The following is a 13,958-nucleotide window of genomic DNA, read 5'->3' as shown; positions in this document are numbered from 1 at the left end:
AGTGGGAATAAAGAGATCTTTTTCTGGTTGGCAGCCAACGACTAGTGGTGTTCCACAGGGGTTTGTGTTGGGACCGATTCTTTTTACATTATATGTCAATGATTTGGATGACGGAATTGATGGGTTTGTTGCAAAGTTTGCAGATTATATGAAGATGGGTGGAGGGACAGGTAGTTTTGAGGAAGTAGAGAAGCTACAGAAGAACTTAAACAGATTAGGAGAATGGGCAAAGAAATGACAGATGGAATACAGTGTCAGGAAGTGTATGGTCATGCACTTTGGTAGAAGAAGTCATAGGACTGACTGTTGTCTAAATGGAGAGAAAATACAAAAAATTGAGGCACAAAGGGACTTGGGAGTCCTTGTGCAGGATTCCCTGAAGGTTAATTTGCAGACTAAGTCAGTGGTGAGGAAGGCAAATGCAATGTTAATAGAATATAGAACATAGAATAGTACAGCACATTACAGGCCCTTCGGCCCACAATGTTGTGCCAACCTTCAAACCCTGCCTCCCATATAAACCCCCATCTTAAATTCCTCCATATACCTGTCTGGTAGTCTCTTAAACTTCACTAGTGTATCTGTCTCCACCACTGACTCAGGCAGTGCATTCCACGCACCAACCACTCTCTGAGTGAAAAACCTTCCTCTAATATCCCCCTTGAACTTCCCTCCCCTTACCTTAAAGCCATGTCCTCTTGTACTGAGCAGTGGTGCCCTGGGGAAGAGGTGCTGGCTGTCCACTCTGTCTATTCCTGTATTGGACCTGTATTGTGCTGTAGATGTCTCTAAGCTGTTCTAAAAAGCCATCCCTTAGACATTCTACAAAATTCTCTCTTGAGGTCCAGTACTGGTCTGGTTTTCCCAATCCACTTCCATGTTAAAATCCCCAACGATTATCATAACATTGCCTTTCTGACACAACTTTTCTATCTGCTTAATTTGTAATCTACATCCCAGCTGCTGTTTGGAGGCCTGTATACAACTGCAGTTAGGGTCATTTTACCCTTACCATTTCTGTAACACTGAGTGTCATAGGAAGTCATTCCTACCTGTGGCCATCAAACTTTACAACTCCTCCCTCGGAGTGTCAGACACCCTGAGCCAATAGGCTGGTCCTGGACTTATTTCCACTTGGCATGATTAACTTATAATTTAATTATTTATGGTTTTATATTGCTATATTTCTTCACTATTCTTGGTTGGTGTGGCTGTAACGAAACCCAGTTTCCCTCGGGATCAATAAAGTATGTCTGTCTGTAACTCAACCCATAGAGACTCTCCACCTTCCAATCCTATGTCATCTCTTTCCAATGATTTAATATTATTTTGTATACACAGAGCCACAGCACCCCCTCTGCCTACTAACCTATTTTTCTGATACACCGTATATCCTTGGACATTCAGCTCCCAATGGCAGCCATCCTTTAGCCAGGTTTCAGAGATGGCCACAATGTCATACTTGCCAATCTGAATTTCAGGATCATCCATTTTATTTCATATGCTGTGTGCATTCAAATATAACACTTTCAGTCCAGTATTTGTTGCTTTCTGTTTTAACTGCACCACTCCTCTATTGCCCTGTAACTCAACCCACTGGCTGTGATTATGCCTCATCTCCTGCCTGTCATTTCTATAATCTCTGTTGCACACTATCTTTGATTTATTTCTGCTTTCCCCTTCCTCAGCCCTATCACTCCAGTTCCCATTTGCCTGCCAAATTAGTTTAAACCCTCCCGAACAGCTCTATTAAACCTGCCTGCTAGTATATTGGACCCCTTTGGGTTCAGGTGTAACCCGTCCTTTTTATATAGGTTGTACCTCCCCCAGAAGAGGCCCCAATGATCCAGGAACCCCAAGCCCTGCCCGCTACATCAGTCTCTCAGCCACACATTAAAAAGCCTGATCTTGCTATTCCTGTGCTTGTTAGCACGCGGCACAGGCATCAATCCTGACATTACTACCCTGGATGTCCTGCTTTTCATCTTCTTACCCAACACCCTGAATTCTCTCTTCAGGCCCTCCTCCCTTTTTCTACCTATGTCATTGGTACCAACATGTACCGAGACTTCTGGCTGTTCACCCTCTCCCTTCAGAATTCTCTGCACCCAATCCGAGATCCCGTACCCTGGCACCTGGGAGGCAACACACCATGTGGGCCTCTCTAACAGGCTGACAGAACCTCCTGCCTCTTCCCCTCACTATAAGATCCCTGTAACTACCACATTCTTCATCTTCTCTCCCTTCTGCACCATGGAACCCGGCTCCAGACGTCCGATTGCTGTGGTTGTTCTCGGTCAGGTCACCCACTAAACAGCATCCAAAACGATTACTGAGGGGGATGGGATTGCTGTGGTTGTTCTCTGTCAGGTCACCCCCCTCAACCGCATCCGAAACGATTACTGAGGGGGATGGGATGGCCACAGGGGTGCTCTCTACTCTCTGAGCTCTTCCTTTCCCTTTCCTGACAGTCACTCAGTTATCTAACTCCTGCATCCTCGGGTGACTAACTCCCTGTAGCTGCTCTCTATCTCCTGCTCACTGTCCCGAATAAGCTGTAGGTCATCAAGCCTCAGCTCCAGATCCCTAACACGGCCTCTCAGAAGCTGCATCTTGGTGCACCTGGCACAGATGTGGCCATCTGGGAGACTGGAAGATTCCCACATCCGACACCTAGAGCCAAGTACTAACCCTACAGACATGCTCTCTATTCCTCAAAAAAATGCGAGGAAAAACCAAAAACGAAGTCCAGCTACACACTTACCTCTCCGAAGCCCGCTTTTGATAGGAAGTTGATAGATTCTTGATTAGGTTACGGGGAGAAGGCAGGAGAATGGGGTTGAGAGGTATAATAAATTAGCCATGTTGGAATGGTGGAGGGGACACAATGGGCCGAATGGCCTTATTCTGCCCCAGTGTTCTTATGGTGTTATGGCTTGAATGGGGATTTGTTTCGGTAGCAGAACTGAGGTAGGGTGGAGTTGGACAGGATCAAACATACATCACCAATCATTACAGCCTCCTCTGGTTCACACCCAGTACTTCGGAGGGCTTCAAGGAAGAACGGTTTCTCTGGTTTTCCTACAACTGTGGCTGTGACGTCTGCTGCATACTCCAGCCCGGTGATGAAGGCTCCAGGTCCAAGTGATAATCCATCTGTCTTCTTGTAGTACCTGGCCTTGTGTATGGCAATCAGAGGGGCGTCATCTAAAAGTAACCTACAGAAAAGCAGGAGTCAGAACAAAACAGAACTACATGATCAACAAAGAAAAATTGTTTGTCCCTCAACTCCTGCTGCCACACATATGGATAAGTGGTCTGGTATTGTGTCCTTTCTGTTCTTGTTGTCTTGTCTTTTCAAGATTCAAGATTGTTTAATGTTATTTCCAGTACACAAGTGTAAAGGAGGGCTAAAAATGGTTATTCCAATCTCAACACCAAAAAGTACAATCAGATAAAAAGTACAATCAGATAAAAAGCACAATAAATACTGCATAAATACAAGAGATAGCCTGTACACATTGATTGATTCTATTTCCATAGAGTGACGCTAGGCACAGGAGTGTCTGCACATAGGGGACTCTGACAGGAAATGATAAAGTAGTGGTGGCTGGGGGGTGTAGAGGAGTGGATCAGTGGGTGGAGGTGTTGATCAGTCTCTCTGCTTGGGGGAAGTAACTGTTTTTGAATCTGGTGGTCCTGGAGTGGATGCTACGTAGCCTCCTCCCTGATGTCCACTGCGCCACTACCCTGGCGCTGAAATAAGTTCTAAAACTTTTGAACTACTTGATGAATGGAACTGTTAAGTAGCTCACTATATTTTATTTTGATCAATATTTTTGCAGTGGCTTTGTGTGGAGAGTGAATTTTCCACCCCAACCTATTGCAGAGAATAGTGACCCAATGATCCTGAGCATTTTAAATCTATAAATATCACCTCTTATGGGAAGAAAAAAATGTAATAATTATCTTGCCATCACAGATGCATTGACCAGATACAATATCTGATATGATTGATGGGAAAAGCTCTTCCAGATAATCCATAACTGGCTGTACCCACCAGTAATACTACCTACTTTGCACCCTTGTCTCTGACACTGTGCCAGAATACAACAAGCAATACTGATCACAGAAGAGAAAGCTAACTATCAAAAAGGATAAGTTAAATATCTACTTTCTTTGGAGCTGAGAAGACAGTGTTAGATCAGGATGTAGAATTGTTACTTTTCTTGTAGTTTATCTCTCCTCTGCTTATTTTCATATAATGACCTCTATATGTGTAATTATTCAGTGAATTTTCCAGTAATTATAGTATAGCAGGCTCCTCAAGTTGTCACAGTAGGGGAGGTGGTGGGGACAAGCTCCCACTACCTATTAAATGCTCCCAGTGACGTGCATCTCAAATAGCCTCTGACAACCAAGTCCAACTCCTGGCCTTCATGTGTGGTTTAACTACTAAACCCGGTGGAACCATTTCTACTGACAGAAGAAGGGGCAAAGGTGGGTTACTGGTGCCTTAAAAAAAGTCGCTTTGGGCAGATGGGGCTCATCAGCTGTGGTTGGCAGCTCATCCAGAAGGAAAACTCTGATCTCAAATAGCCGGAGGCAAAATCGGGAACTGGTATCCCTAAAGTAGTCCGATGTTGAGTTCAATGCTGATCATCAACTCCTGCGATGCCGCTGGTGCCAAAGTGTGTCAGTCTCTTCTGTTCTTTTGAATTCATCAGTTGTGTGTTACAGGACACCCGGGTGGAGGAGCAACACCTTATTTTCTGACTGAGTTCCCTCCTACCTGATGGCATGAATACAGGTTTCTCCTTCTGGTAAACAAATTCCACCCACCCTCATCCCACTCCCCACTCTGACCTTCCACTTCTCAGCTGCCTAGTACTTCCTCGATGGGGGTCCCCTCCTCCTTTGCTTTCTCCTCTGGTCCACTCACCTCTGCTATTCAATTCTTCCTTCTCCAGGCTTTTACCTTTTCAACCTCTCCGTCTTCACCCATCACCTTCCAGGAAGCCTCCCTCTCTTCCCCCTACCTTTTTACTCGGGCATCTTCCCCGCTCCCTCTCCGTCCCGATGAAGGGTCTCAGCTTGAAACGTCGACTGCGCTCTTTTCCATCGACGCTGCCTGGCCCGCTGAGTTCCTCCAGCATTTTGTTTGAGTTGCATTGTATATGATTGGAATATTGTTATTTTTTCAGTCAGAGATCAGTTGTTTGTATAAGACAACCACAAATTCCTTATTCTCTGCTCTTTCTGGTCGTTAATAAAGCCAATCTTTTATCTAATCTGAATAAAGTTGGACTTTCACAAACTTACACAATAAAATGAGTTTAACAATTCCCAATACAATTAGTCCACAGAACTGCCCCAAATACAACACAGAATCGATTTCACATTGATACAGCAAATGATCACAGGACAAGTAACATCACTCAGGAGCTGTTCAAATGTAACCTTTCAAAGGAAAAGGCATCTTTAAGGAGATTTGGAGCTTTAGATTCCACTCCACCAGGTCTGAGTTGGTCTGTGAAGTGGCTGAAATTCATTTTGCATCTCACTGTAAATTAAATTAGAATTTACAATGCAGAATCACTATTTACTCCCTAAAAACCATAAGATATAGGAGCAGAATTAGACCATTCAGCCCATCCAGCCTGGTCCACATTCCATTATAGCTGATTTATCATCCCTCTCAGTCCCATTCTCCAGACTTCTCCCCGTAAGCTTGATGTCCTAGAACCTCCACTTTAAATACACCCAATGACTTGGTTTCCACAGCCATCTGTGGCAATGAATTCCATAAATTCACCAACCTCTGGATTAAGAAATTCTTCCTTACCTCTGTTCCAAATGGACGTCCCTCTATACTGAGGTTGTGTCCCGGTCCTGAACTCCCCCACAAAAGGAAACATCCTCTCCACATCCATTCTATCTAGACCTTTCAACCTGTGAGGTGTTTCAATGTGATCCCCTCTCGTTCTTCTAAACTCTAGAGAGTATAGACACAAAGCCATCAAACACTCCTCATACATTAACCCCTTCATTCTCATGAACCTCCGCTGGACCCTCTCCAATGCCAGCATATCTTTTCTTAGATAAGGGGCCAAAACTGCTCACAATAATCCAAGTGTGGGCTAACCAAATCCTTATAAAGCCTCAGCATTACAACCTTGCTTTTATAGTCTAGTCCTCTCAAAATGACATTGAATTTCCATTCCTCACCACTGACTCAACCTGCAAATTAACCTTCAGGGAATCCTGCACCTTAGACTTTTGAATTTTCTCCTCATTTAGAAAACAGTCTATGCCAAAGTGCATGTCCATACATTCCCGACACTGTATTCCATTGCTGCTCCTTACCCATTCCCCTAATCTGTTTAAGTTCTTCTGAGCCTCCCTAGTTCCTCAACGCTAGGACTGGAAAAAGCTGCAGTAAGTTGTAAACTCAGCCAGCTCCATCACGGGCACTGGTCTCCCCAGCATCGAGAACAACTTCAAAATGTAATACCTCAAAAAGGACTTGCCTCTTCTCATTGCTACCATCAGGGAGGAGGTACACACACTCAATGTTTCAGGAACAGCTTCTTCCCCTCCACCGTCAGATTTCTGAATGGACGATGAACCCAGGAACAATTTTTTTTCTTGTCCTTTCACATTACTTACTTAACATTTTCTATTCATTTGCTATTGGAACATTTAAAATTGTTATGTATTGCAATGTACAGCTGCTGCAAAGCAGACATGTGGCAGTGATACTAAACCTGTTTCTGATTTGTGGACTATTTTCTTTCATCATTAACAAACCTTTACCTGAAGGCCTTGTTCATTGTGTTGTAGTTAAAGTGTTGAGGAGCTAATCCAATAACCACACCATTCGGATCACTTGTGTCTACTCCTGCAAGAAAACAATCCCGATTAAACTACCGATGTCTACAGACTGGAGCAGAAACTGCAGATGCCGGCGGATATCACTAAAACGCTGTAACACGGCAGATGTTTGTATGTAACACTGAACGCGGCTGTGTGCTGCTGGATTGTGCACTGGGTTGGGGCTGGACTGTCCAACTGTTTGCTCCATGGGAGACAAGCCTGATTGCATTCTTCTAAAGCTGCACTTGCGCGACATGAGGAATCACTCTTACAAAACATGGCTCCAGGACAGTAAACATGTACCTTCAATCTACAGGCCATGGGTTATATTATTACTTTTCAAAATGTTTTTCTCTGACTGTCTTTCTGCTATCATAATTATAAGTGCTATGAGTGAGTGTTGGTACTGTGTTTTGTACTTTGTCCCCAGAGGAACACTGCTTCGCGTGTATGGTTGAATGACAATTAAACTTGAGCAGAAAACCAGGCATGATCTGCGGAGGGCTATTTCAAGGGCGAAAAGACAATTTCAAACGGAGTTGGAGATGACATCGGATGTACGACAACTCTGGCAGGGTCTGCAAGATATTACCTCCTACAGAGTGAAATTCAATAACATGAATAGCAGCGATGCTTCACTACCAGATGAACTCAACGCCTTCTATGCCCGCTTTGAAAAGGAGAACACAACTACAGCTGTGAAGATCCCTGCTGCACTAGTGACTCTGTGATCTTTGTCTCAAAGGCCGATGTTAGGCTGTATTTAAAGAGAGTGAACCCTCGCAAGGCAGAAGGTTCCAATGGAGTACGTGGTAAGGCTCTGAAAATCTGTGCCAACCAACTAGAGGGAGTATTCAGGGACATTTCAACCTCTCACTGCTACAGGCAGAAGTTTCCAGTTACTTCAAAAAGGCAACAACTATACCAGTGCCTAAGAAGAATAATGTGAGCTGCCTTAACGACTATTGCCCGGTAGCACTCACATCGACAATGATGAAATGCTTTGAGAGGTTGGTCATGACTAGATTGAACTCCTGTCTCAGCAAGGACCTGGACCCCCTGCAATTTGCCTACCGTCACAATAGGTCAATTGCAGACACAATCTCAATGGCTCTCCACACGGCTTTAGTCCACCTGGACAACACAAACACCTATGTCAGGATGCTGTTCATCAACTATAGCTCAGCATTTAATACCATCATTCCCACAATCCTCATTGAGAAGTTACAGAACCTGGGCCTCTGTACCTCCCTCTGCAATTGGATCCTCGACTTCCTAAACAGAAGACCACAATCTGTGTGGATTGGTGATAACATATCCTCCTCGCTGACGATCACCACTGGCGCACTTCAGGGGTGTGTGCTTAGCCCACTGCTCTACTCCCTATATACCGTAAATTCCGGTGTATAAGCCGAGAATTTGGCCCTAAATTTTGGTCCTAAAATTAGGGGATCGGCTTATACAGAGGGTGCCAACTTTGGAAAAACAAATACACGGAAGACAGGTCGTATTTATTGGCTGTTTTTGAGTCAAATTGGTTCCACTGTCGACGCATGAATTCTTTGAATGGTTTGTTTAAACTCACATCTAGTGGCTGGGGCACAGATGTCAAACCACTGGGGATGACTGCAATGTCCGTATCTTCAGCTTTCAGTGCTGCTTTTGTCTCACCTGACAAGTGCGCTTTGAACGTGTCCCTGACAAGTAGCAACTTTTCCTTCCTGAAACCTTCAGGATGTCGATGCCACACCTCTTTAACCCACGTCAAGCAACCCGCTTCGTCCATCCAGCAGCGTTCTTGAATGTAAACAACACCCCGCGGGAATTTTCTGAGCAATCTTTGTTTTTTGTCTCAACACAAGATCACATCTATTCATAAATCAGGCGCACCAACTTCGTGTAGCTTTGAAATTTCCGCTGACCTCACAGTGTTTTTCGTCCCATTTCAACGCTTGAACTTGAATCATTTCCCTGGTAACAAGGTATCCAGACGATCACTGGTGATTCACCTACTCTAAAGCTTTCTCTTCCAGTTCTGGCCACTGATATGTTTTCCCGCAGTTTACACATTTCGTCTTTGGCACTTCCCCCAGCGTGTCCTCTGCCTTTCTCCACTCGCTCACTCTCTCTTGTTTACACTAAACTTCTTAGCAGCTGCAGAATTATTCGTTCCTTTAGCAAAGTCAACAACTTTTGGCTTGAAGCCAGCATCATATTGCATTTGTTTTAATCATTTGTACATGGGTGATCACAAACTCAATACTGAGTACACGTACTGATCCCACCACCCTGTTATGTTTTAATGAGATTGCGATGGGCACTAAATGGTTTCACAGGGGTTACATTTCAGAGGATTCTTTTCCATTGGAAACCTAATCCAAAATTTCTCTCCGATTTATTTATTAAGAATTCGCCTATAGTGCTCTACAATGTGTAGGCCTGTTTTCTTAGCAGGTACCGGTTCACAGAATTTCCAGGGTCCGGATCCGGCAAAGCTGAGTACCTATGTGAGATCTTGTGATCTTTTCTGGTTAAATCAAAACCCTCTACAAAAGAGGTCGGCTTATACAAAGGTAACATGAAAAAGTCACTTTTTAACCTCAAAAATGGGGGTTCGGCTTATACTCCGGAATATACGGTACACGACTGTGTGTCTAGGCATAGCTCAAATACCATTTGCTGACAATACAACCATTGTTGGTAGAATCTCAGGTGATGACGAGAGGGTGTACAGGAGTGAGATCTGCCAACTAGTGGAGTGGTGCCACAGGAACAACCTAGCACTCAACATCATTGGATCTCATTGGAGACTGAACTCATTGGAGTTTAGACTAATGAGGGGGGAAATCCCATTGAAAGCTATCGAATATTTAAAGGCTTTTATAGAGTAGATGTTTCCTATAGTGGGGGAGTCTAGGACCAGAGGACACAGATAGAGTGGATGTGGAGAGGACGTTTCCTGTAGTGGGGGAGTCTAGGACCAAAGGACACAGATAGAGTGGATGTGGAGAGGATGTTTCATATAGTGGGGGAGTCTAGGACCAGAGGACACAGATAGAGGGGATGTTTCATATAGTGGGAGAGTCTAGGGCCAGAGGACACAGATAGAATGGATGTGGAGAGGATGTTTCCTATAGTGGGGAGTCTAGGACCAGAGGGCACAGATAGAGGGGATGTTTCATATAATGGGAGAGTCTAGGGCCAGAGGACACAGATAGAATGGATGTGGAGAGGATGTCTCCAATAGTGTGGGAGTCTAGGACCAGAGGACACAGATAGAGTGGATGTGGAGAGGATGTTCCTATAGTGGGGGAGTCTAGGAACAGAGGGCACAGATAGAGTGGATGTGGAGAGGATGTTTCCTATAGAGGGGGAGCCTAGGACCAGAGGGCACAGATAGAGTGGATGTGGAGAGGATGTTTCCAATAGTGGGAGAATCTAGGACCAGAGGGCACAGCAGAACAGAAGGATGTCCATTTAGAACAGAGATGAGGAGGAATTTCTTTACCTAGAGGGTGGTGAATCTGTGAAATTTAATGGAATAGAGGGAGTGGAGGCCAAGTCATTGAATATATTTAAAGTGGAGGTTGATATGTTCTTGAGTAACAAGGGCATCAAATGTTATGAGGAGAAAACAGGAGAATGGGTTGAGAAGTGTAATTAATCAGCCATGATGGAATGGTAGAGCAGATTTGATGGGCTGAATAGCCTAATTCTGCTCCTGTGACTTAGGATGAATGGTGTTTGTCTCATTATATGGCCCTTTCAAGAACCAGCCTACCTTCAAAGTCTTCAAGTGCACTGTCGTCCACCAATAGTAAAGGTCTGACCTGTTTCTGCTCTACAAGGTTCCTGGCCGCAGTCAAAGATGTGAAGATCTCATTCTCTTGGATGGGGAAGCTGAGTTTCTGCAGTCGTTCAAACAGAGCTCGTTTACATTCCTTGGTGGTGTTAGTGACAAACTTCACCTCTACAGGAGCATGGCGCAACCTAAGCATGCAGAATTTCCAAAAAGCACGTTAGCGCCTTTTCCAGTTCTATACTAAACACAGAATTAGTAGGTGTGCGCGTCCAATCATCTTCATACACCCATGCATACTGTAAAACATTGGAAGTTTCCTTATTTCAACTTCAGACACAAACTGAAATGTGAAGAAACCTGGTATTTCTATAATTATTAGAAACGTGGTTTTTTAGATTTTTAAAATGAGTGCACAGTAGGGTAAAAGTTCATGTCATACTTAGAGCACCAGTGACCTGGGTTCAATTCCTGCCACCGTCTGCAAGGAAATTTGGACGTTTGCCCCATGACTGGTCGGGTTCCTCTGGTTCCCTCCCACAATCCAGAGACGTACCGGTTCTGGTGAGTGAGTTGGGGCACACTGTGTTGGTGCTGGAAGCAGGGTGACACTTGCGAGCTGTGACACCCCAGCAATTCCTCGGACTGTGTTGGTCATTGACACAAACAACGCATTTCACTGTGTTTCAATGTACACATGACAAATTAAACTAATCTTTTAGTATTCAACATAACTGACAGTCAGTCCTCAGAGGCTTTAGGTATAAAAATGCCTGAATGCAGAGTGAAGAGGCATTCAGAATCCTAAATGGATTGTGAACAGGTTAGATAGTCTCGTTATGAAGAAAGCATGGATGCTTGCGAAGATTTGGTATGTCATCTAAAACTTTGACAAACTTCTACAGATGGGTGGTGGAGAGTATATTGACTGGTTGCATCACAGCCTGATATGGGAACACCAATGCCCTTGAATTGATTCGGCCCAGTTGGTCACAGGTAAAGTTCTCCCCATGGAGCACATCTATACGGATCATTGTTGAAAGGAAGCAGCCAGGCCTTGCTCTCCTCTCACCGCTGCCATCAGGAAAAAAGGTACAGGAGCCTCAGGATTCATACTACCAGCTCAGGAACAGATATTATCCCTCAACCACCTGGATTTTGATCTGGTGGGATAACTTCACCTCACCTCACTCACTCCAACAATTAACCATTCCCACAACCTATGGATTCACTTTCAATGACTCTTCATCTCATGGTCTATTATTAAGAACCTCCAGCACCCAGGGCATGCCCTTTTCTCACTGTTACCATTTGGTAGGAGGTGCAGAAGCCTGAAGGCACACAGTCAGCAATTCAGGAACAGCTTCTTCCTCTCTGCCATTCGATTCCTAAAGGGGCATTAAACTCTTGGACACTACCTCATTTTTATTATTTGTTTTTGTGCACTATTTTTAATTTAATACATATATATACTTACTGTAACTGATGTATTTTTATATTATCATATATGTACTTGTTGTACTAGTGCCAGTGATATTAAACCTGCTTATTTACTTACTTGTATTTATTGAGTATGCCTACAAGAAAATGAAACTCAGGATTGTATGTAGTGACATACCTATCAGTACTTTAATAATACATTTACTTTGAGGTATTGGAAAATCATGTACCATTTTATAAAGAGTTTATGGGGATCAATAAATTTGGATTTTCTTACTTCTGCAGTGCCTCCTGGGCACCAGATATAGCTGTATCTTCAACGTGCAGTGTTCCACTGAGGTCGATTAGAACAGCCTTTATTACTCGTCGAGCTGCCATTCTCCAACAGCAGCAGGAACCTACTGGCAGGAAAACAAGCAAAACCAGAATTACTAAGGTTACAGTCGCCAATGGATGCTGTGTACTTGCCGTCTGCATTGTCACCGTCAATCAGCTGACCAGCCCCATCTGCGCAGACAATTAATATGTTGCAGGTGTCTGATCACCATCTTGTGTGGAGATCCTCTCGTAACACACTTGGAATATCGTGTTCAGTTCTGGTTGCCAAGGCAGGATGCTTTAGAGAGGGTGCTGAGGAGATTTACCAGGACACTACCTGGTTTAGAGAACATGTCTTATGAGGATAGGTTGAGTGAACTAGGGCTTTTCTCTAAGGAGGGTGAGGGGTGACCTTTAGAGAGGAGGTCAGGAAGAGAGACTTAAAAACGAGTATTCAAGGGCCTTCAGCATTTTCCAGCAGTCCGATCAAATCACGATTCATTAGCAAAGGCAAATAAAATTAAGGAAAGGTCGAGTGGAGTGGCCATTGCTGGAGTGGACCAGCTTATGCGAAGTGTTTGGTAAATTTCTTATTGTTCGTCTGTTAGGGCACTGGCAGTTCAATGAGGATAGCTCCAGCAGTGTGTGAGATGGGCAGTTCCGGGGGCTCCAGCCTCCCGGATAACATCTGATCCAGGTGTTCTGAGCTGCAGCTCGATGACCTTCAGCTCATAAGGAAAACTGAGGAGGTGATAGATGGGAGTTACATGGAGGTTGCAGGAGGCAGTTACCTGGGTGACTGTCAGGAGAAAGGAAATGAGCAGCCAGTGCAGAGTACCACTTCACCATATGCTTCAATAATAAGGAAACGGCTTTGGAGACTGTTGGGGACGGTGGGGGGGACAGACAACTTAACAGGGGCGAGCAGCAGGTCACAGGTGCTGAGGCTCAGAAGGGAAGGGGGAGAAAAGGAATGCAGTACTTATAGGGGATTCCATAGTTACAGCAATAGAGATGAGATTCTGTGGAGTCTAGGTACATATTGGCATCAATGATACAGGTAGGAAAAGGGAGGAGATCCTGAAGAGAGAACTTAGGGAGCGAGGTAGAAGGCTGAAAAGCAGGACCTCTGGGGTGGTAATCCCTGGATTGCTGCCTGTGCCATACACCAGTGAGGGCAAGAATAAGATTTTCGCACTTGATGACGGTGAGGACAATACAAGTGAGGTTGATGTTCTGGAGTATTAAGGGAGAGGAGATGTTGGAGTTCTTAGAAAACATTAGGACGGGCAAGTCCCCCAGGGCCTGACGGAATATTCCCCAGGCTGCTCCATGAGGCGAGGGAAGAGATTGCTGAGCCTCTGGCTAGGATCTTTATGTCCTCGTTGTCCACGGGAATGGCACCGGAGGATTGGAGGGAGGCGAATGTTGCCCCCTTGTTCAAAAAAGTTTGTAGGGATAGTCCGGGTAATCATAGACCAGTCTGTGGTGGGAAAGCTGTTGGAAAAGATTCTTAAAGATAGGA

The 13,958-nt window shown here is 44.5% G+C and overlaps 1 protein-coding gene across 2 annotated transcripts in view; it reads right to left on the bottom strand.

Moving 5' to 3' along the window:
* The window catches only part of hdhd2 (haloacid dehalogenase-like hydrolase domain containing 2), a 64,779-nt gene that overhangs the window by 20,206 nt on the left and 30,615 nt on the right, over positions 1–13,958 (bottom strand). The window contains exons 3-6 of one of the 2 annotated variants that reach the window (XM_059989768.1): positions 12,393–12,516; positions 10,658–10,866; positions 6,817–6,901; positions 3,002–3,218 (exon numbers count right to left, since the gene is read on the bottom strand). In XM_059989768.1, coding sequence (XP_059845751.1) covers positions 3,002–3,218; positions 6,817–6,901; positions 10,658–10,866; positions 12,393–12,493 — 612 coding nt within the window. In that variant the 5' untranslated portion in view covers positions 12,494–12,516. The remainder of the gene's footprint in view (positions 1–3,001; positions 3,219–6,816; positions 6,902–10,657; positions 10,867–12,392; positions 12,517–13,958) is intronic. The other variant, XM_059989767.1, reaches the window with a different exon arrangement.

Source organism: Hypanus sabinus, chromosome 14 (assembly GCF_030144855.1).
Source record: "Hypanus sabinus isolate sHypSab1 chromosome 14, sHypSab1.hap1, whole genome shotgun sequence".
In the NCBI taxonomy this organism is placed as follows: domain Eukaryota; kingdom Metazoa; phylum Chordata; class Chondrichthyes; order Myliobatiformes; family Dasyatidae; genus Hypanus; species Hypanus sabinus.
Note: the sequence above shows the minus strand (reverse complement) of the source record. Positions and strands in the feature narration are given on the sequence as shown.